We start from the raw sequence: 22,909 nt of genomic DNA, 5'->3' as shown, positions 1-22,909 counted from the left end.
TGTGGAGAAACAAAAACCGTTGTTTTAGGCCCAAGAAACTCCAGTTGCCAACACTTCCAGCACTGACAGATTTACCAGTGTGTCTCTTTTAAACCACTGTTCAATTCAGGGAATCAAGACAGCTTTCACTAAGTTTTGTCTGCAACTGCAGGTGATGTGTGAGCTTGATAATAGCTACCTGCCTGTCTGGTTTTAGCAAACTTCTCTTAGCTTTGGATGGGAATAAAAGTAAAAGTTTGGAGACTTTTTTGGGGGAGGATTGAATTGTTTGCTTCTTCTTTTTAATACACAAAGAGCCTTCATACATTTTTAGTCTGGTGGGATATGAACTGACTGGTAGATCTAGCCTACCTCAGCAGCTCAGCGAGAAGTGCAGTAATTATATGAGATTTAACGAATTATTAGATGTAGCTGTACTGTAAAATAGCATCCAACTACAGTTATTTCATCAAAGCACAGTCCACGTGTCCTTTATAAGGAAATGTGAAATAATTTCAGAACTCTAAGTAGTTACAACCTCTAGGAAAACCAAACTCCAAAGCTACAAGCTCCACCAAACTAGAAAGCATACTCTTAATTTCTGGTGTAAATAGAACAGACATAAAATGAGGGGTGTGTATGCAAAAATTCATAACTCCTCTATAAATTTAAAGTGAGATTGCTTTGTGTTGCCAATAGTTATGAAAAAAGCTGCAATTCTCTGAGATAATGCTCAGCTTTTGGGTTCCCATTTTGGGGCAGTGGCTCACAGTTGCAGTGGCTCACAGTTGCTGTTCAGGGCACAGCAGAGTAGAGCAAAAGGGCAGTGATATTTCCCCAAAATATTCCCCAGGGTCCTGCAGCTCTGGAGGGGATTTCTGTGTATTGAACAGCTTTCAGCTGATCTCACTTCCCGGAATCAGCCCACAATCCTGTGAGCCAGAGCAAATATTGAACAACCACAGCATCCCCTGATAAGGAGGTGCATGGCTTAACTAGCTTCTGTGTTTCTTTCTGTTTCTTCTGAACTTTGCTCCTTGTGTGTGTTGTGAGATGTCTCCTGGGTCTTATGATGGAGAGACATTAAACAGCCTTTTCCTATTTGCTTCTCCCTGTCTCAGTTTTAGGCTCTGATATCCCCCTCAGTATCCTGATCCATGTATCCCTCAGTATTGCTCATTGGGTATTACCTAACCAGATATTAAAAAAAAAAGTGTTGAAACTTAAGTTTTCATGGAATAAAATGGAATGTCTTTGAGGGTTTAACAGCCAGTTAGAGTATGGGGAATTAAGCTATTTTTGCCCAGTTACTTTTAAAGTCTGTGGGGGAAAAGTTGCAGCAGAGTCTCTGGATAGCAGTTAACTGGTAGAACAGCAGGAAAAACTCAGTATAGATAGACTGTAAAATATTGCCTGTCAGGCCAAACATAATGCTCTGAAAAGAGCTTTGGGAATTAACAGCTGATAATTCAGTGAACTGTCAACTCAGTGGAAAAGCTCAGGGTGCAGTAACACTGCAGAAAATCCCCACACAATGTGAAGTCTCTGTAGGAAAGAACCAAGGAACAAAGGAGAGGCGTCTGTAAATTCCTGGTGTGATTCCTACTGCACCTTGGAACCTTGGTGGGATTCTGGGTTTCCTGTCAGGGGCTACTTGAAGTGTGTCCCTGAGGTTCAGGGTGTGCAGTGTTCTCACCTTCCCAAAGTCCTGCACTCTTTGCTCCACAGTTTGAGTTGGTTAAGGAGAATAAAGGAGAACTGGAGAACTGTGACTCTGGATACTTGTTTATTGGTATTCTGTTGCTGCTTTTTGCTGTTCTCCCTCTGCCCCTAAAATAAGGTGTAAAAGTGAAGGCAAATGTGGGTGAGAACTTCACTTTCCATCCTTTTGCATAAATCTTTGTGTCTCCGTTGGTGACATTATTTAACTGCTGTCTGGCCAAGGGCAGTCACATGTGTTGCTGCTGGAGGGTGTAACTTATTCTTTGTCAAATTATTAGACACTTAAATTATCTTCCATCCAAGGAGGGGCAGATGAAGGAGAAATCATGTGCATAAAGCCATAATGAAGGCTGGAAATTGTACAGTTGAATGCAAATGCAGAAGAATGAAATTAAGATCCAGATCAGAACTGAAAATCTGGTTTTCTTGTTGTCTTTAATTCTAGACTCTTGTTATATAGTGCACTGTAGACAAAATTATGCTGTGGAGAGGGTAATTACATAATTAAAGCTTTTGCCTTGGTGCACTTGGACTGAAGAATGAAAGGAACCAACTGGATTTTTTTTTCTGTTTCATGAATATTAAACTATGCAGGGAGAATATCCCTGCAAGCATCTCATGTTCTCATGTATTTCTGCTGCTTTTGGGTAACCCAGTTGAACACCCCAGTTGCTCTCAGGTGGCCTTTTAAGTCACTTGTCCTGGTCATTTACTGTCATGTTTTCTCCTGTGAGGATTTGGCCTGGGAGAAGGTGTGGATAACCACAGCTTCAGTGTGCCTTTTCCTTGGTGAATTTTGAGAGAATCCAGATTTATCTGTCAGTGGGGTGTGTCTGGAGGGATGAGCTGCAGCTTTTAATGAAGAAAAACGGAGGTGTTTGTGCTTTGCATGTTCCTGCAGGGTCTGGGAGCCTCTGAGCAGATGAGAGGCTCAGAGGGACAGTGGGTTCATCCTTTCAGTTCCTTTTTAAAAAAGGAAAACACATACACTGTCTGCTCCATTTGCAGCTGGAAAAATCAGTGTTTTTTTGGAGTTCAGTGGAAGATATGAGAACAAACCCATGGCCTCAGCTTTTCAAAAGCAGTGTCTGCAGTGAGATTTTTCCCTAATGAGTCTGATCATGCACGAGGCAGGAGGGGATCGTGTTTGCTCCCTCACCACTCTGTTGTGGTTTGGTGAGTAGTTACAGCAGCAGCCAGAGCTCCCCAGTGTTTTTGTTTAAAGCTGAATTTTCAGGTCTCTCTAAACCCTCTCTAAAGCCAGATGAACTTGAAAAAGAGCATGTTAGTTTGTGGCCTGCAACTGAATGTTAGTTATAAATGGCTAAATCACCACATGAAGAGTTTCTGAGACGTGTATTTGCTCCTGGCATGTTTTTTAATCTGTTTTGTGTAGAGGGGAAATTCATGGGAGTTATTGACACGAAAGACATATATTGCGAGTCTCAACACACTTGAATTTAAAATTCGGGCTGGAATTTTCAGAGTGCAAGCTTTGAAATGTCATTTTAGGCCAAAAAAAACCCTGTTCTTTTGGGAGAAGGTTTAAAATCAAACGACATCCTCAGAGATTCAGCTCTCTGGTGCAGGCAAGATTAGCTGTTGCTTAAGATAGATTTGTATTATTTGTATTATATTTGTTTGTGTGTGTTTCTAACTCAGTGTACATGAAAAGATTGCTGCTTCCTCCCTGCACGTTCCCACTGCCTCTGGCACAGCTGTTCCCAGGCCAGCATTCCCTGTCAGTGGGCTGGGCAGTGTTGTGAGGGTTTGCAAGGTGGTACTGGCTTAGCTCCTTGTGGTACACTGCCCATTTTCAGTAAATATAGTTCCCTGCAGAGGTATATTCCACCTCTTGTCCAGATTTACAGACTCCTGTAAAACCACCTGAATGACGTTCATGGCTCTAATCTCCAGCTTTCTGGGTTTTTTTTCAGTAAAAGAGGCTTATCTTTGCTTTCAGGCTGAACACGAGGGTCAGACTTTATTGTCATTCCCGAGATGTCCATCATTTCCACTCCAATCCTGTTGTCTGAATTCAGCTTAAGGGCTTAGCTTAGTCCCTGTGGTTTCCTAGAATGAAGAAAGCATTTAGCAAGCACGTTAGTGATTCCGTGTGACAAGCAGGAACAGGTTAGTAGGAAACAAACAACCTGAGCAGAACTGAAGGAGGCTGTTATTGTGGAAATGTGCTGCTTGTAACAGCCCTTGCCCAGTACAGACATCTCCTTTTCTTTTCCCTTGGAGAGGAGGATGGAAATTGGAGGTGAAAACAATGTGCCCAATTTATCTTTGCCCTTTGCAGCTCTGGCCTAGGGAGTTTTCCTTTGCCTTGGAGTAGATCTTCAAGAAACTTTTTTAACTTGAGGTACTGCTGCAGTGTTAAGAGCAGAGGGAGCAGAAGCTCAGTGGTGAAGTCTTTCAGATCTCCCCAAAAACACTGTAGGGGATGATGCTCTGAAAGTACAAGTTAAGGAAGCCCTTGCAGTTGGGAATCAGCTGGTCCTCAGCCAGCCTGGGGACAGACAGAGAGCACTGAGTCTTTGCCTGTCCTGATCCAATTCCTGTGCAGGGGTGAATCTGGACCACTGCTTTCATTTGTGATACATGGTAAATGCATTTATTTCGTTGCTGTTTTAGTCTCTGCACGACAGGGGTGGTTCGTTTGCACATCAACAACTGGCTGGAGGTGAGTTTCTGCCTCCCTCACAAAATCCACTATGTTGCCACCAACTTCATACCCCCAGAAGCAATCGAGAGGAGTCTGAAATCCATCAGGTGAGAGCAAGCTCTGCCCTTCAGGATGTGGCCAGTCCTCCCTCAGTGCTGGGGGTGGTGCTGCAAACATCTGTGCTGGCACAGCTGGGGGATGCTGTGACTGGGCTGTACTGGTGGGGGGCCCTGGGCTGACTCCCTGAAGCTGCTGGATCCGTGGTGCTGTGAAGCCACAGCCTCTGTGTTCACATCAGCTGGTTGGGCTGAGATGATGCTGCAACAGAGGCCTGCACTGTTGGCAGTCAGAGGATCTGTGTGTTCATTTTAATCTTTGACCCAGAAGTAACTCTGCTTTTAGAAGAAAGAGAGCCCAGACCCCATCATACCTTATTTCCTGCATTCTGTGTTTGCAGCTCTTTATCCTGCAAAAGTAACTAAATCTTGCTTTTTTCCTTTCTTCTACTCCATTCTGTATTTCAGTAATGCAGATGAGTGGTTTTCAGACTAGTTCTTCATATCCTGCCAGCACAGTGCAGTCTTTTTTTCCTTGTCACTGGGGTACCCAGTTACCATATAATCTTTTATCCCCTTTTTATAGGGAGCATCTTACCCTGTGACATAAAAATAAGGTCATTTTGAACCCAGTTAGAGCAAAAAGATGATACTAGAAGTTCTTTTTTTACCATTAGACTGACCCCAGGTATCATGGTGTGGGAATAACTAAGCCTTCAGGACAAGCTGCAGTTTACTGTGCAAATGTATTCTATTTTTCTGCAGGCCTTACCATGCCTTATTACTTTTAAATGATGAGAAGTCGTTGCTTAATGAGCTCCCTTTGGACTGCTCTCCTGCCCTGGTGAGAGTAATTAAAACTACCTCTGCTGTGAAGAATTTGCAGCAACTGGCTCAAGATGCTGACTTGGCATTGCTGCAGGTACGGGGAGCTGTCAGAGCTGTGAAATGCCTTCAGCTCACGAGGTGTTCTCTTGTGTGTGCTGGTGGGTCTGTGTGGGGCACGGCTCCCTCGCTGTGAGCAGAGTGCACCAGCCTTGGAGCCTGGGGAGAAGCTGGAAAAGCAAAGGGCACAGCCCTGCAGCCACATCGGGGTGACAGCAGTGCCTGGGGGTCTCCAGTCCCCACCACTGCTCAGAGCAATTCCCTTAAAACAGGTGATCAGAAACTTGTCCGTTCAAATTGTGAGTATGTCCAGGGCTACCTCCCACAGCCCCTCTGCTCCAGTGTGTGACCAGCAACTTTCCTCCTGTCTAATGGGAATTTCCTACTGTCCACCTTGTGTGTGTTGCCTCCAGTCCCATCCCTGTGCCCCTCTGAGGAGACTTGCTCTGACTTCTCTGTGCCTTCCCACGTTCCCCAAACCAGAACAAATAACACTCTTGACTTACAGCACAGTGGCTTGTCTGGGTTTTGCCACGTTGATGTCGAATGGAGGCACCCAAACTGCAAGTGAAAATTTACAGCTGCCATGGCCAAGTAGGTTGCTTCTCCAGGATCTGCCAAGATCTTTTCTACCAAAGATTTCTGGAGGCCTGTGCAAACCTACGTATCAGTTTCCCTTAGTCCATATGGGTGCACGCACTTTGTGGAGTCCCTGGAAGAAGCTCTAGATTAGGCTTGGCCAAAAATTTTGAGCCAGTTTTTCCAAGCCAGCATCTTTCCAAATGCCTTTCCAGTACTGACAACCAGATCTCAGATCTGAATTGCTGGAGGTGATGTGATGAGCCCTTGGGAAGGAAAGTTTGTGCCAGTGGAGGGAATGAGACTCTGGCACTCACACAAAACATGAGGCTGCTGAGAGACCCCTATGGATGACTGTGGTCACTGGGAATGAGATGTTCCATAAAAGAGAAGAGCCAGTCCATGCTAGGAGTCAGTTCAGACCCAGGGACACAATCTGTGTGACAGGGAGAAGAACACAGCTCATCATCACACGTGCTCCTGATCATAGGTCTGCACCAAGGGAAAGGTCGTGCTTTGTAATAATATTCCAGCTCTGCCTACAGTGGTCTGTGGTGTTACTTGGCATTATTTAGCTGTGGGGTGAATGAACTCTGGAAATTCCCTTCTGTTTCTGTAGTTTTGTTCTCCACAAAAAAGCACAGTTAAATGCATCTAATGATACAGGCTGGATTTTGTGTCTCATAGACACTATTTATGTGGCTTTTCCAGAGCCATTAGCAACCACTGACTTGTTTAACACATTAAAATACTTTGTGTAGTTCATTATTGAAATACCTCAGTGCAGTAAGAAGTTAGTGTTGGTTTCCTTTATGTTTGTGTCATAGTAGAGGCTGATTCTTTTGTTTCATTTTTCATGTATAACACTTAATGCATTTTGTGCATAAAGAAAAATAGTTTTTTGGGGCGTGAAAAGTGACTAAATCTCTATTGATACAGTTTGAAGAAATTCCTTTGAGGCAGGAAATACTAAGTTGCTCAGAAATATGAAGTGAATATCTGGAGCTTCATAACCCTGTCAAATGCTTTTTGATGTGCCACATGTTATATTAAACCACGGGTTTATTCTGAAGGCAGGGCGAAAGGATGGAACAGTTTTCTTTCATTTCAGTTCAGACAAGGTTTTTCTGTCCTTGTGTGGAACGTTTGCTGAGAGCTTGAATTGTGCTTTTTGCTCCCCTAATTTTTCCCTGTTTTCTCAATGCAGGTTTTCCAGCTTGCTGCACATCTCGTTTACTGGGGAAAAGCAATTATTATTTATCCTCTCTGTGAAAACAATGTCTACATGCTCTCTCCAAATGCCAGTGTCTGTCTGTAAGTAGATGAGTGTCTGCAGCAGTGCACTGGGGAGGAGTGCAGAGGCACCTTCCTCCTCTGACTGGACACAGAGTGGGATTGTTCTTCATGTATGAATTTGCTGAGACTCTACAATACACAAACCATTACCTGTGCCTGAACTTGCACAGCCAGTGTGGGCAGGCAGGAGCAGCAGAGCAGATCAATATGCTCCTGTGGTGCTGTGGGCCCTGGGAGCATTATTTACCCTGTGAAGCTGCTGTTGGTATTTTTAGTACTCTTGCTCACTGAATGTCCATATCAGGAAGGCTGTATGGACCTGGAGCAAGAGGGAAGCATTTACAAAACAAAATGCTTCATGATGAAGTTAAATGGGTGTTTTATAGGACCGTCTGTGTGTCTGGCACACAGCATCACCTGGATGGAATCGGATCAAGTCAGTGTTGCCATCACTGTTTTACTGTGTCATGTGTTGGCATTTTACACTGTGTGCCTTGTCACAGACAAAAGGCAACGTGGCCATTTGGAGAGCAGGCAGAGGCACTGCAAGGAAGATGTGGAGGCAGTGGTGGGTGTTTTTGCTGTGCTGAAGATTGGCAACCCTTCCTGTGCTGGATTTTGAGATGTTTTTAGACTCTGTGTTGGAACTCGGTTATAGGAAAATAGTTTTAAATCAAAACTTCTCTGATGAAAGTATAAAAATAGGGCTGGAAGGGACCTTGAGGTCATTCAGGAACAACTGTGCCTGTGTCATATATGGCAGTGCTGTTCTTGAAGACCTTTGGAGATGGAAATCTTAAAACAGTTTTCCTAATATTTAACTTGACTCTCCCTCACTTCTAATCAGTCATATTGGTTGTCCTGTCAGCAAAGGCAGGGGGAACAGCCACATCTGCAGCTGCAGTCTGCACATCCAGAGATTGTGTGTATATCCTGCCAATCCCTGCCTCCTCTGGACTGCCCAGTCCCTGTCCCTTTGACCAGACACTGCGCAGGTCTGGACTTTTTATCACTTATATTTGCCTCCTCTGGATTCCCTCCACGCCTTGAATAATGTCCTGGAGCTGAATGTAAGTGCAAAAGCTTCTAGTTACTTCTGCAGGATGCAACATGCCATGAGTATCCTTAGGGTTTTCCCAGATCACAGAGGATATTTCATTTGGCAGTTGGCACTTCTGTAGCGCGTAAACGGATGAATGTCACCCTGACCAGCACTGCAGGACTGATCTCTGCCTTTCCCTCTCTCCTGCAGTTACTCTCCCTTGGCAGAGGCGTTTTCCTGCCAGTTCCGTGGCCACAACCTGCCCTCCATGCTCTCCAAGTTCTCCCTCCCCGTGTCCCTCTCGGAGTTCAAGAACCCACTGGCGCCGCCCGTGCAGGAGGTGAGCGGGGCAGGGCACAACAGCTCCTTGTCCTCCTGCTCCTGAGAACAAGGAATGGTGCTGCTCCTGGAGTGCTTGGTCAGGAACCTCCTGTGGCAGGTTTAGAAGTTTCCAGTTCCAGCTTATGGTTTGTTGTTTCACGTCCCCGTGCCAAAAAGCGGTGGGGATGTTCAAGGTGAACAAAACCAAAGTGCGGCCCTAAAAAAATAAAGGGAATCTTTGTTTTCCTGGAGTGATGTAGTAGGGAAAACTGAAACTCCATTTGGTCTTGTTGCAAACTGTCATAAATTAGGTGGGCTTGAGTGCAAGTTTGTGGGTTCCTCACAATCACATTTAATTTTATTATATTCCATCTGCTCCAAGTTCACAATCTGGTTTTGAAAGCAAACTGTCTGTTCACTTAGTTTTGCTGTGAAACTGGGATTGCTGAAAGGCTATTGGAGGAAGTAGACTCAGTGTGGAGTCAGCAGGAGTCCATGTGTTACAGCATTAGGTTTTTAGTGTTCAGATTTGGGTTAATACTGTGTGGATTTGAGATTTGTGTGCTGTTTTGCTCACGCATCAGTCATGGCTTGTGGCACTTCTGGGAACTGGTGACGTGCAAGAAAGAGCTCAATAATATGAAGTCTCCTGGCTGACAGTGCTCTATTCCCAGATGAAGGGGCTCAGACCTCTGAGCACGGCTCAGTGTGGCAGAGGAAGCACAGGCAGAGTTCTTTGGCTGGTGTCTCTTGGTGTTGTTTCTGGCCTTCAGGCTTGGATGACCTGCTGGCTGCATGAATTCAGCCACTGCTCAGAGACAGGGAAGATCAACATCACTTGTGCACTCGGGCACAACTGGGAGGGAAGAATTTGTTGTAATTACAGGTTGGCAGAGATGATGATCAGAGATAAAGATAAGTCATGATGTAGGTCTAATCCCAATAGTATGTGCTGGTCAGCTGCCACCTTGGGAGGCTGGGGAAGAGCAGGACTTCACAGTAGGTACAGACAAATCAGTGTCCTGAAAATTGAAGCTGAAATCATAGCATTAATTTTATTCTAGCTGCAGGAGACATTCTCAGTACTCCTTTTAAAATTAATTGCTTGCCCTAATACTTCTCCCTCGATACTTCTGGCTGTTTTCAGGCGTCCTACTTTTGTTTAAAATACACAAATAAAGGTCTGCCACTTATTGCTGCAGTTCTGCCTGGAAACAACAGTGTGATAAATGCTTGCCAGAGCTGATGGGGTGCTAATGTGGCTTTTTAGCTGCTCACCTGTCCCTGGTGGGGTCCTACAGGTCAGCAGCACAGCTGGCTTTCAGCATCCTTTCAGCCTGTGTGGAAGGATGAAGGAGGATGCTGTGAAAAGGTACAGGCTGAAAAGAAGACTTGAAAACCGTGGTTGCAGGAGACTTGGGGCCACACTGGGAAGGGGTGTGTGTTTGGAGATGGAGCCCACCATGCACCAGTGGGCTGTTCAGAGCCATGGCAAGTGGCTTTTTGGTGAAGCAAAGTGTGGCATCTCTTGGGGTAGCTTAGATTGGAGAGAGTTTCTAGAGGTATTCATATCAGTACATTTTCTTCTACTTTGATTTACCCATGCAGGACTCTGTATTATTTTTTGTTAGGTGCTAGCCTTTTAAGAGAGGTGACTCCAATCCCTGTCCTGAAGTGATCAGGCTCCAACTAATTAACACACATCCAGTCAATACAATTAATCTAATGAGATGTGAATGGGTTTTTGTTCCACTGTGCAGTGATAAAAAATGCTACACTCTGAACTGTAAATATTGTCAAATTTGCTTTGCCTTTGAAAAAAAATCGAGGAAGTTGGGACCTTTGCCTGTGGTTTTGTTCTTTGTGTGCACAGGAGGGGATGTGAGGTTTTTTAACTTTGAAGATTTTCAGCAGTTGCCTGTTATCTCGTGCTTTCCATCAGGCTGAGGGCACTGCCTGTGCTTCTGAAGGTCATTTGTACTGGAAGGTCAGTGCTGTGGGAGGGGGTGTATCTTCTGCAGACACTGTTATTGGTTTCATGCCATCCATCCCATTTGATTCTTGTCTTAAGCCTGGGATTTGCTCCCTCCTTTTGGCATCTGCTTCTGGGTGGGTAGAGAATACAGAAGGCATTAATAGAGCCCTCCTTAAAAAAGGAGAGCTCTCAGAGCCCTTCCTCCTGTTTTTTACACAAAAGTATTTGAAAGGGGACGAAGTTATTTTTGTTGGATTACTGTTACATGGGTAGAATGTCTCCATTCCTTTGGGTGGATGAAAAAAACGTGACACTCGTTTTTATACTTGGGTGCTGTGGTATTTTTTGGCTGGTTGGAGGTACGAACAACCTGCAAGGACAGGACTGCCTTGGAAGGTGGAGTGCATGTCTACAATCTGCCTTTGGTGTCTGCCAGTCAAGTAGGTGGGAGATCTCCAGGGAGTGGTGTCTGCCAGCCCTGCCAGTGCTCTCAGCTGTGCCCTGTGCCAAGGACAGGAATCCTTGATCATGCCATCTTGGTCTCTTTTCTTGCCTGTGATGCTGAGCAGTGAATTGCAGTTGAACTCTGGTCATTGTGTATCTCTCAGCTGAGAAGATTTTGGTATTCCTGCAGTGCTCTCTGCCTGCTGCCCTCTCTCTGTGTTCCCTGCCGTGCTGGGCTGGCTGTGCTGCAGCAGTGTGAGCTTGAGCCCACACCTACAACTCTGCTGATCTGATGGTATCTGGGTGCTGCTGAGCCCAGGCCTTGTTTTCCCTTCCCACTCCCAGGTGTGTGCACACACACACCTTCCTCCCTTCCCTCTTCCCTTTGCTACAGCTCTGGCTCCTGTCCAGCCTGACTCCATTCCTTTCACTTGTTTCAGCTGCACTAGTTTTCTGCCAGGTTAGCAGGTGGAATTTGCTCAGGGGAGGTCCATCGAGCTCCAGGGCTGGCACAGAGCGAGGGGGTGATTTCTGCAGACCTTGTGCAGCTGGGGGGGTGAGGGGAGCAGAAGCTGTTCTCCCCTTCTCACAGGGAGTTGTCTCTTGGCTCCACCAGGCTGTGTAGTGTCATCAGGACTCAGCAATCCAGTGCAGCCTGGGACTGTCCTGGATCTCACCAGGGTGCAGCCATTGGGTGGGGGGATCCTGGGAGCTGATACAAAGGAGAACTCATGTTCCCTTTCAGTGTTTTTACTGGAAAAGAAGCAGTTTGCATCTCCTCTACCCCGACCCCAAAGAAACTGTCCCTGTTGTGCTGCCTGTGACTGCTGGTTCCTGTCCCCGTGGCACAGCCTTGATGTGAGCACAGAGCACACTGGAGTGGAGCTCTGGGGGGGTTCAGAGGGCTGCACATCCCTTCAAAACCTCCTAGGAAAGCACAGGAGCTCTTGGTGACCCGTGGCCTGGACAGGATCTGTGCCAGGCACTGCCACTGGTGCATGGGAAGGCTTTGTTTAACTTCCTTTGCAGTGCAATGCATTCTTTGCACAATGTTGAAGTTTTACACCCAGCTGCTCTGCACTAAGTTTCTTTGCAGACCAAGAGCAGGGAATGGTGCTCGTGGCTTCCCCTCATCTGTGCAGTAACCTCAGCTACAGTATCTGCTTCAGGAGAAGCTGTGACATCTCCCTACCCTGCCTTCAACAAAGGTGGACCAGCAGGAGGGATCCTTCCACCACAAGGTCCAAGGAGTGTTCCTGGGGGAACCAGACATCCCATTTCCTCCCTGCATCCATAATGCACGTTGTTATTGTTGTAGTTCTCTAATTCTCCCTCGATGGGACGTGGTTGACTGCAGGAAAAAACAGATGGGGAAGCATGACAGCTGCTGCTGAACTAAATCTGTTTAACTTTTCCCTGTTGTTTTAGTAAGTCTGGCTGTCCTGCAGGGAGTCAGGCACTGGGGGATGAGGCCTCTGCCTTCTGCATCCGGAAAACGTGCCGTGCTTTGTGTGGGGCTCAGTGGAAAATGAGCCCGGGTGTGGGGGGATGGAGTGGGAGGGGAGCTGCCTGCACACACTGAATAGGCAGCTGTGTCTTCAGAGAGCCACACTGCACGTGGGACTGCTCTGCTGGGCATCTGGAAGGCATTAGGAGTCACGGGAGCTTTTGCTGGGAGAGGTAGAGAAGTGGTATTAAGATTCATTTATATTCAGTTGGACCGGGTATAAAGTCAGGGGGGGTTAGCACAGTAAGTTAAAAAAATATGTTCTTGCTAGGCCTAAATGGAGGGAATGTTTAAGCTGAGAATTTAGAACTGTTACCTAAGGATTAGACACTAAATGTTTCATATTACATTAGTAGGAGTTTTCAGAGTCTGTTTTCAGTAAAACAGGGAGAAGCTCTAATAGCTGATCTGCTTTCCATAAAACAGCGTGGTTTGAATGCTAAAGAAACATAATATATTTCAGCAAACATCCCTGCACCCTCTTGACTTGGAAGGTGCCATCCTACAAGGCAGCCCTTAGTTCTCAAGTTGGACCTTGAAGAGTGCACGTGTCAAATAACTGGATGGTCCAGGCTGGAGAAAGGGGCTTGTGTGCTTCAGCAGGCAAAGCAAGCTGTGTTTTAACTGAGAGTGTCTCCTCATGTAGTGAGAAACAAGCTAGGATTGAATGCTCCTGGGTTGCTTTTTTCATTTCTCTTTCCTGAACCTGTTGCTGCTCCCAGTTTCCTTAGCTTTTTAGCCCCGGGAAAGAAAACAGCCTTGAAGACTCCTTGCAGGAAATGTGTTTTATTTAACACATTTCTCAAGAGTTTCACAAGTGCTCCCCTTGGTTCCAGAGAGTAGAGAATAAGGAATGCTGGATCTTGTCCCTCCAGCAGTTGGGGCTGAGCTTTCCTCTGGCCATCCCAACCTGCCCAGCTGGGCTGACATGCAGTGCCCATGTTTTTGGGGGCCAGTGCAGCATCTCTGCCTGTGTCAGTCAGCACAAAGCAGGGCATTGTCCCAGTGCCTTCCCTGCTGCCTTGCACGGGCTCTCCCTGTGCCTGGGCCCTGCTGTGCCGTGGGATGGGAGATGCAGGGGATGGGATCAGCTGGGCTGATCTGTGCCAGCAGGAACAGACCAGATGCTGTGGCAGACAGGACCCCTCAGAGCTGGGAAGAGGCAGCATGGGCAGATGGGAAGGATGAAAAGGGAACTTGGATGAAATTTGGAGTGGGTTGGTAGTTAAATTAAGCAACAGAGAATGTTTTGCTTTGTATTTCCCTCACGGTCCTGGTGTTTCAGCCAGAAAAGGCTGGTTGTGGATTCCTGCTGTGCCAGAGGATAGCTGAGGGAGCACAGGCAGTCCTGGGATTGAAGTATACCCTGCCTGGGAAGCTACTCCCAGCCCTTTTGGCTTCAGCAAGGAGCCCAGCTCTGATCAAGTAGGCTGAGACCAGGCACGAAGATAACCCTGTACTTCTGGGGGAGGAGGAGCATTTCCAACAGCCAGCACAGCACAGATGGCTCGGGGAAGCCTCTGCTCCTGCAGACCTGTCTGTAAACTCCATCAGAGCCCAGGAGGAGCAGATGGAGAGTGGATGGAAATTCAGTGTTGGTGTCCAGAAGGCCATGCAGCAGAAGGTGTTAGCAAAGCCTCTGCTGGACCTTATCTGTGAAAACACTCCTGCTGGTGAGAAATGGGCTTAAACCCAGAAGAAGTGGGAGTGGTGTGAGGCACATCTGCAGTGGTGGCACAGAGCACAACATTTGGGCAGGGCCCATCTGCAGGACCCTGCAGCACTGGGGCTTTTTCTAGGACTGGATTTTAAGAGGTACCAAATGCCTGCTGAAGTTTGGCTTAGTGCAGATAACCATCATGGCTCATCAGTCTCCCTGGTCTAGGGAGGATTTTTCAGGCTCACTTCAGTATGGAAGAAGTTTCCTCTAGTTCTGAAGTTGGTCACAGCCCATTTCCAGGTGGCTGTCTAGATATTTCCACAAGAGCAGAGACGTGAAGGTGCAGGATTAGAGAGTGTTGGATAAGACTTTCCATGCACTTGGAGCTGTAACTAAAGCAAGTGGCTCTTTCTGTCACTCATGAAACCACCAAAGTGACCAGTGGAGGTGGGTCTGGGCCAGGCTTCTGCAGGTTTGGTAGAGCCTGTCTTACTGTCTCCTTGAGTTGCCTTGGATTTTTCCAGGGTTGTTTTGTGCTGTGAAATGTGCAGACCTCTTTCATTTGCTGATCAGACATCGCTGTGTGCCAGCAGGTTGGAAATTTAAGCAAAATAAATGAGACATCTTTCCATCCAGCCCTGCATCTGGAAGGAAGGTTTACAGCAACATAATCACTGGATAAACCTCCTCACTGTTCCAGGCTGACTTCAGATGTTAGCAAAGCACTATGTCTTTAGTGTCTTTTGCCAACCTTCCTCTTCTGTAGAGTTTTCATTAAACATGTAAAATGAATTATGGCCTTTCCAAAAAATACGCGTTTGAAGGCGATCCCAAATAATACGTTTTGAGGTTAAAATCCATTGAGCCCCCAAAAGTGGTAATCCCTGAAAAGGCAGGGTGTGGGTCTGTCTGCAAACAAAAGAGGCTTCTTTTGTGATTTGATAGCAGAGGAGGAACTGAGAATTATAAGATTTATGGAAAAAGGAAAATTATGTGGGCTGATGAACTTGGGTTTGGGGCTTTTATTGAGATTTGGCCTGTTACCCTGATGATTAATGCAGCAGAGTGAGCTTCCTTCTCAGAGCCTGAGCTCATGCTGCATGTGTTTCTCTCACCAAAACACTGTTGGTTGCTATGAAATCCCCAAACAGCTTTGTCAGTGAATCAGTGTTCTCAGAGCCCTCAGCTACGGGGAGGGTTGCCTGCAGTGATATGAAAAGGCTTTTCATGCAGAAATCAGACACAACGATGCATTTTGAATGCTCCTCCCAAGCTCCTGGAAACAGGCCATGCCAAGATCCTACAGACACTTGCCCCTGGCTCTGCCCACTGCAGAGCAGGGCTTGGGGGACGTGGGGCAGCTGCTCTGACACAGGTGTTGGGTGTGTTTGATACGAGAGACATCTCTCAGTGCTTGTGAACCTCTTGCCTGCCTGCACCCCGAAACCCCAGGTGCCTTTGTAAGCTTGGCCTGTGTTATTATAGCAGCAAGTGAGGGATACTGACCCTCTGCATTTGCCAAGGCTTCTGCTGCTGGTGGTGGTGCTGTTTCTGTACCTCCCAGCCCTGGCAGGCTCTGATCTCCAGAGCCTCTCCCATGGCTACTCAGCAGTTTCCCATCTCACAGCAAATGGCTCCTATTCCTGGGCACCTCTCCTGGTTTCTTCAGCTCTGCCCCATCCCCCTGCCCTCTCCCAGCTCTCTAGGGGAGCCTGACCTTCAGTCTGCCCATGTGGGACTGACCCTTTGGTGATTTATTTTAGTGGCCCTTGTGTAGAAACCAGCAAACCGGGGCAGGGCTGGTTCCTTGGAGGCCACTGGCTGTGCTGGGCAGTGTTGCACAAAAACATGTTGAACATTAAAGGCTCCATTACAGCCTGAGCACCCACAGAGGCTCTGGGTGTGAGGAATGTTTGTGCCTGGCCACCTTTTCATGATTGGAAAAGAGATAAACTCTCCTGTGGGGTGAAAAGCCTTTCTCATCGACCGGTCAGTCACAAAGTCCGACCTTTGTGTGCTGTTTTGCCCCTGTATTTCATTTCCTGGGTGTTTAATCCCCCGTTCCTCCCTCTGCAGACCCAGCTCATTCAGATGGTGATATGGATGCTGCAGCACAGGCTCCTGATCCAGCTCCACACCTACGTGTGCCTGATGGTGCCCCCGAACGAGGAGGATCTCCGGGCCCAGGACGAAGACATGCCCTTCACTGCCAGAGTTGGAGGCCGAAGTCTGAGCACCCCCAACGCTCTCAGCTTTGGTTCTCCAAGTATGAGCACACCTGTCTCTGCTGTTTCAGACTCCAGCTCACTCCTAGAGCTCCTCTGAGCCCTGCCAAGGGCCAGCAGGCCTTGATAACGAGACCGCTCCTCTCAGTGGAGTCCTTGCTCATTAGGCCCAGCCTTTCTTAAATTCACACTGGCCACTGGTGAAAGTCCTAAGGACTAGTAGACCTTGAATTCTTCTTTTTAAAAAGAAGCAATGCTTTGTAATTTGCCAGGTTCTCATTTGGTCATGTAAAAGATTTTTATGAGAGGTGGTTCCATTTTTGTTTTTAAAGCAGCTCCCTCCTCCCTTGCTGCTCTCAGCAGTAACCCCCGTGTTCCTCTGGCTGCACCACTGTTACTGCCCAAACTTTGGATTTCAGGAGAGAAAGAAAACTGAGAATTTGTTTCAAACACTGGTTTCTGTGGGCTGTGGAGCCACCTGAGGAGACACAGAGCTGGCTCATTCTCACAAATGATTGATTTCTGTTTATGTCTCCTGACTTATTTAATCTCAGTGCCATTCTTCAGGGTGATTTCAGGAAAGTGTTTTTTAAAGAGCATGAGTCAGATACAATGCTGAAATCCCCAAACTTTCCTGCCTGTGCTGTTCTGAGCAGTGTTCCCAGGTTGGGTATGGGGAGAGATCCTCTGTACAACTTTGAGCTTTACAGAAGTCATGACTTAGGGCAGAAATCTTGGAATGTGAGTCAGATAAAAGTCTGTGATCTGCTTCTTCTGGCTCGCTCACAAGAGGATATTGCTTCTTGGCCTTTCTGCCTGCTCCCACCTTCTGTGCTTGTTAGGCTTTTCATGTTACCACTTCACGGTATTCCAGCAGAGCTGGCTGGGAATTTTCTTATCAGATGTTTTTTATGGACTGTTTATGGTCTCCAGAAGTAGAGTTTTTCCACACAAATTGAGGACTTTGTTGAAGCATTTGAATTTCCCATTGAGAAAATCGCTGTGTTGTCATATGACTAATTGCAGATTCATGGGGCATTTGGAGAGCCACTTTCTCTGCTCCACAGATCCAGGGGATTAGTTGGAAAGGCTGCATGGAAATAGCCTGAATTGGTAATCTTTGCATTGTTATGCTGTGGAATATAAAGGTTGTGTGTCTCTGTGTCTCTCCCCCTGATAGCCAGCAGTGATGACATGACTCTGACAAGCCCTAGCATGGATAATTCCAGTGCTGAGTTGATACCTGGTGGGGACTCACCCCTGAATAAAAGGATGACGGAGAATCTCCTCGCCAGCTTGTTGGAACACGAGCGGGAAGCGATCCTGAACGTCCCTGCTGCCCAGAACCCTGAGGACCTGCGCATGTTTGCGAGGTGGGGAGTGAGGATGCAACTCTGTTGGTGTGGACTCAGCCAATCCCATTAGCCTGGGGGGCTGGAGGACACATTCCTTTGGGTTTGTCCCCCTTGTATCTGTTTCATGTGTGCACAGCAGTGTTTGACAAAAACTAATACCTGTGGCATAAGGACTCTTGTTAACAGAGTCCTGGGGGTGTGAAGCAGCATCAGGCCTATGGCTGGACTTCACTGTTTGCCTGCCAGTTCTTCCTGTGTCCACACACACAAAACTGCACAGCCTGACAAACCCTTCTGAGCAGGCCAAAGTGAATAAGACCCAGTGGTGCTGATGCTGCCCTGTTGTGTCTGTTCATTTTAAGGTTTGTGAACTCCATGCAAATATGAGACAAGGAGCATGAGAGACAGAGCCAGCCTTGAAACCTTTTGCAGAGCAGTCTGTGAACGTTTCAAGGTGTGTGTTGCAGCAATGAGAGCTCCTTGTGTTAGGTTAATTAGGTTGAAGGAATTAGGGGGTGTGATTAGTAGCACACATTTTGTTGTTACGAATTTCCACACAACAATAACACACACAATGTGGTTCTGCACGTGGTGAGAGCAGAATGACTTCCTGAGCAGCCATCTGGGAAGAAGGGAGGGAGGGGAGGAAATGCTTTTTCTTCCTAAGGATTGCAAAACTCAGTGGCATCACTGGAATGCAACTTTCACTGGTTTTCATACTTGTGGGGCAGAAAACCACCCGAGGCAAGGGCTGCAGCTGTTCAGTACTCCTGGGTTCAGTTGGTAATCCCCTGGAAATCTGGTTCTCACCCTGGGGTGGTTACAGTCAGGTAGCCCAGGAAACTGCAACAGCAGGAAAATACTTTCCTTGTCTGCAGTAGAGTACAGCTGAGGGACTTTGACAGAGCTCTCGAAGCTTGTGGGTAGTTACTGCTCTCTGAATCACTTGCCTCCTTCATCTTCTGCAACTGTTCAGAGGATATTTTCTGATTGAGAGGCAACATTTTGGCCGTTTGAGAACTCTGAAGTGGTTTTTCCCTGTTACCAGCTAAATCATTACAAAACCAGTGAGAAACAAAAGTAAAAACAAAATCATATTTAATGATATCTTAAGACAGAATTTGTGGGGGGACTTTTTGGACCAGTTCAGTGCCAATGCAGATTCTTATTTATCCTAGGGAGAGGAAAGCATGTTGTAATTGCTCCCCTCTCACTTCCCTCATCTGAGTAAAGGAGCCATTTGAAAAAGCTTTGGAACTGCAGATGCAAAAAAATGACTCTGATTCCTTTGTGAGAGCAGCTGCTGTGACCAGGCAGCTGAGTGATGTGAATTGTGCAGTTTGCTCCTGCACCAGGTTCTTTTGCAGATCCCCAGGATGGCCTTGCTGGGTCTGAATTTCCAGTGTGCTACAGCTTGGATTGACAAGTGCTCAGGGGCAGTGAGGGAGGGAGGAGATACAGTAAACAGATGGGTCCTGTGGGCACACACAGAAATGTTTGTGTGAGACCCTCTTGGTTACCAGTGGCTGTTTTAGACACCATAACTTGGAGGCTGTGGGTGTGTTTTCTCTCTTTTTGTGCCATAACCCTCAGAAATGAGTGTCTGGGTAACTGTTGCTCTCAGTGAAAGGGTAAAAGCTGTGGAGAAGCTGCAGTGAGGGAGCTGCTCTCCCTCATTACCCTCATGCAGATGCTGTACCAGCCCTTCCTCTCCTGAGTTCTGAGGACCAGCAGCCCACGGGAGGCTGTGCTCTGGCAAACAGCTCTGCTGGCTCAGCTGCCTCCCAGAGCAAAGTGCTACAAATGCAGAGCTAGTGCCCTAAATATCCCGTGCCTGCCCTTCCAAGGGGAGCTGTGTGTGCACACTGAGGGATGGGCTGTTTCCAGCACAGCAGGGAACTTCAGCCAGGTACATTTTCCTGTGCTGACAGCTCTGAGCCTGTTCCTCCTTACACAGACTGTGTAATGACAGGGACACAAAGTGCTGCTGCCCATCCAGGGCTGTGCACAGCCCCTCTTTGCAAGGCACAAACCTCAAGGGGAAACAAGGAATACTGGCCTTGGCTCCAGCACTGGCTGCATTAACCCTCATAACAGTGAATGGGAATTGAAATCAGAGTCCTTTCCTTGGGTGCAGCTGGAGGAGGGTTGGCATGTCCTTCCAGAACAAGCTTAAGAGGCAGACAAGTTCCTTTTGAGCTGGATCTTGGGTAATGCACACAAAGCATTCCTCACTGCATGTAAAGCAGGGCTTTTGAAGAAGTCTGAGGCTTCACTCATGGCTTCTCTCCCAAGCCATGGGTGTGGAGTTGCTTTCAGGATTTATTTTTCTTGCTCTTAGATGGGGAGGTGAGATCCTTTACTCCACTTGGAATGCTCATTGGCAGCACCAAGCTGTGGACAGTTCTGCTCCATTTTCAGGCAGTGCTGTGGAAGGGATATCTTGGCCAGAAATAAGCTAATTCTGTTTGAGTGACTAGTCTGAGATAACTGTGGGGGTTTTTAGTGTGTAAGGACACTACAGTGCTGTTACAGGGGCAGCTCTTGAGGAGGGGAGAGCAGTGATGAGCCATGGAAAGCAATAATCTCCCGTCACTGCATCTGGATCTGGCCACAGCAGACACTCTGTGCAGCTTCAGAGGGACTCAAATGCAGTGCCACTGCCCCAAGAAGTGCCATCTTTGTGTCCCACAAATGTTCATTGCCCAAAAAGGTGAAGGTAGTGCCCATCTCCACTGGAGCTGTGAGCCCCAAGTACAGCTTTGTAGACTCCAGTTGGACTTGAGGTAAAAGCTCTTCCCTGGGAGGGTGGTGCAGCCCAGGACAGATTGCCCAAGCATGTGGGGGGATCTCCATCTCTGAAGGGTTTGAGCTTGGCTGGGAAAAGCTACAGCATTGGCAGTAGTCCTGCTGGAGCAGGATGCTGGACTGGGCTTTGGAGGTGTCTTCCAGATGAGATTTTTGTGATATTCTTTAATATCCTCCCTAGCTTTTATTGGAGTGGAAAATATTTGATCTTGACCCATTACAGATCCAAACTTTCTGAATATAGGATGGATTTATTTGTTGGAAAGCTGCTCAGTCTGTGTTGCTGTGGAAAGCCAGGCTGTGCCATTTGCACAGAACAGGCGAGCACATGGGGCTGGCACAGGCAGACAAGACACAAAATCACTTTGGGAACAGTGACACAAGTTATAACATACAAAAATTTCTGTTGATGCCTCAGGGAACAGCCTGGTTTTGACACACAAGAAGTGACACTGTCCCTGGGAATGGCCACTTTTAGCCTGAGCAGCAGAAGGCAGCCAGGCAGGTGTTGGTCCTGCAGGGAAAGCATGAGAGGCCCATCCTGCTGCCATGTGAGAACAGACAGGAATGCTCTGGTGGATACTGGGTGTATTTTAGGGCTGTTCCTGCATGAGGGCTGTATGGATGGGTTGGAAAACAGATCATGTCATCTCCACTCAGCTTTACTGTCAGTTGGCATGAAGCTGCACAGGGGTAATGGAACACGAGCTGGAGTGCAGAGTGTGATGTGTAACACATGTGGATGCACATCTGTCTGTGGAGCTGGGGAGGGGTTCTGGCACTTGGGCCTTGATGGGTGGGAGCACTGGAGTGACACGTGCAGGATGGCTCTGACATTTGGGAGGGTGGGACAAGAGACTGAGCAGCAAATTTGGGCTGTGATTGACTGTGCAGGGCCCAGCTTATCTGATGGCTGTAGCATGTGGGTGATATCTGTGCTGTCTCTGTTTAAAGACAACTGGGAATTTAAGAAGCCAGCACAGTTTGAGCTTAGGCTTTAGAGTTTATGGGCTTATAACTCCCAGAGCTTCTCTGTGGTGCCTGTCACCAAAATTTCCACCTCCCTGTTGTGACTGCTCCACCCAGCCCAAGCTGCCCAAACCCTGAGTGAGTTTGGGTTTTGTAACCTGTAGTTACAAAGCCCCTTGGGCTGCTGGGAGGGAAAATTTCCTCTTAATTCCAAAAGCCAGTGTAGGTACCCAGGCCCCTGGTGCAGAGCTGTGACAAAGGGCACTGTAGGCCCAGCTAAGAGAGAGCAAAAGTAAATCTGCCACATCCTGACTTCTCAAGGCTTGTTTGCACTTGTGCCTCTCCCCTTTCAGGAGGTATAACTATGTTGAAAATTGCCAGCCTTGGGAAATGCCACAGGCTGGGAAACCTCTTGATCTAAGGAGGACCTTGGCAAAGCCCCTGCTTTTCCAGGGGGTTTCTGTGCTGGGCATGATTTAATGGTACCATTATTTAATTCACGCAAATGAGGGACACAACCCAAACACCTTCTGATCTGCATCCCACGGGAGGGGACACCTTGGGGGTGGCAGGATGGGCTCTAGGTGTGTGCAGGTGCTTTTGGCCCACCTTTGTGCCCCCCTTGCTCTGCTCCCACAGGCTCCTGCACTACTTCCGAGGGCGGCACCACCTGGAGGAGATCATGTACAACGAGAACATGCGGCGCTCGCAGCTGCTGATGCTCTTCGACAAGTTCCGCAGTGTCCTGGTGGTCACCAGCCACGAGGACCCCGTGATTTCCGTCTTTCAGTCCCTCCTGAAGTGACTCTGCTGGCACAGGAAGGGAACCTGCCACGCTCTCCCTGTCTGAAAGATGCCTAAACGCTGAAGGAGGTGATTTCTCGCCACGTGGCACAGAGCAGGTTCTCCCCCTCCTCCATGTCCCCCCTGCTCCCTGTGGTGACAGCCGAGGCCACTGTGCCGGGCTCTGGGCCTGCTGCAGGACAGCACGTGCCTGCCCAGCCAGGATTCCTGCTGTGCCACAGCCACAGCCCTTCCCTGCTCCTGCTGCCCCCAGGGACTGTGAGAGAGGACAAGGAGAGTTCCACTGTGGGGCTGCTGACAGACTGTCACCTTCTGCTGGATGCTGGTGCATAGAAAGTGCTTCCTCTGCTCTCCAGCACGACTCCTGAGCCACTCAGCCATGTCCCCACAGCACAGCCTCTGCTCCAGGCACAGTGGAGCTGGCCTGGATTACAGGGAAATGACCCTGGGTACCGAGGAATTCTGTTGATCGTTGTTACCTGAGGACGTGGACAGGAAGGCAAAGGATCACAAGTAAACAATTCCATGAATGAATGAGTGACTTGCTCACTGTGTCACAGCTCGTTCTTCCCTCACCCCACTATCCTCTTCCCAAGTGCTGTTGGAGCAGG

General features: G+C 47.7%; 1 protein-coding gene across 4 annotated transcripts in view; it reads left to right on the top strand.

Annotated features, from left to right (window-relative positions):
- Window positions 1-22,844, top strand: part of NPRL3 (NPR3 like, GATOR1 complex subunit) — a 42,478-nt gene extending 19,634 nt beyond the window's left edge. For 3 of the 4 annotated variants that reach the window (XM_018067506.1, XM_008929841.2, XM_018067504.1), the window contains 7 exons: window positions 4,342-4,479; window positions 5,194-5,350; window positions 7,100-7,206; window positions 8,441-8,570; window positions 16,214-16,403; window positions 17,543-17,735; window positions 22,134-22,844. In XM_018067506.1, the coding sequence (XP_017922995.1) occupies window positions 4,342-4,479; window positions 5,194-5,350; window positions 7,100-7,206; window positions 8,441-8,570; window positions 16,214-16,403; window positions 17,543-17,735; window positions 22,134-22,299 (1,081 nt within the window). In that variant the 3' untranslated portion in view covers window positions 22,300-22,844. Of the gene's footprint in view, window positions 1-4,341; window positions 4,480-5,193; window positions 5,351-7,099; window positions 7,207-8,440; window positions 8,571-16,213; window positions 16,404-17,542; window positions 17,736-18,079; window positions 19,217-22,133 lie in introns of those variants that run through there. The other variant, XM_018067503.2, reaches the window with a different exon arrangement.
- The last annotated feature ends 65 nt before the right edge of the window (window positions 22,845-22,909 follow it).

Source organism: Manacus vitellinus, unplaced genomic scaffold (assembly GCF_001715985.3).
Source record: "Manacus vitellinus isolate BGI_N305 unplaced genomic scaffold, ASM171598v3 scaffold_12_pilon, whole genome shotgun sequence".
Classification (NCBI taxonomy): domain Eukaryota; kingdom Metazoa; phylum Chordata; class Aves; order Passeriformes; family Pipridae; genus Manacus; species Manacus vitellinus.
Note: the sequence above shows the minus strand (reverse complement) of the source record. Positions and strands in the feature narration are given on the sequence as shown.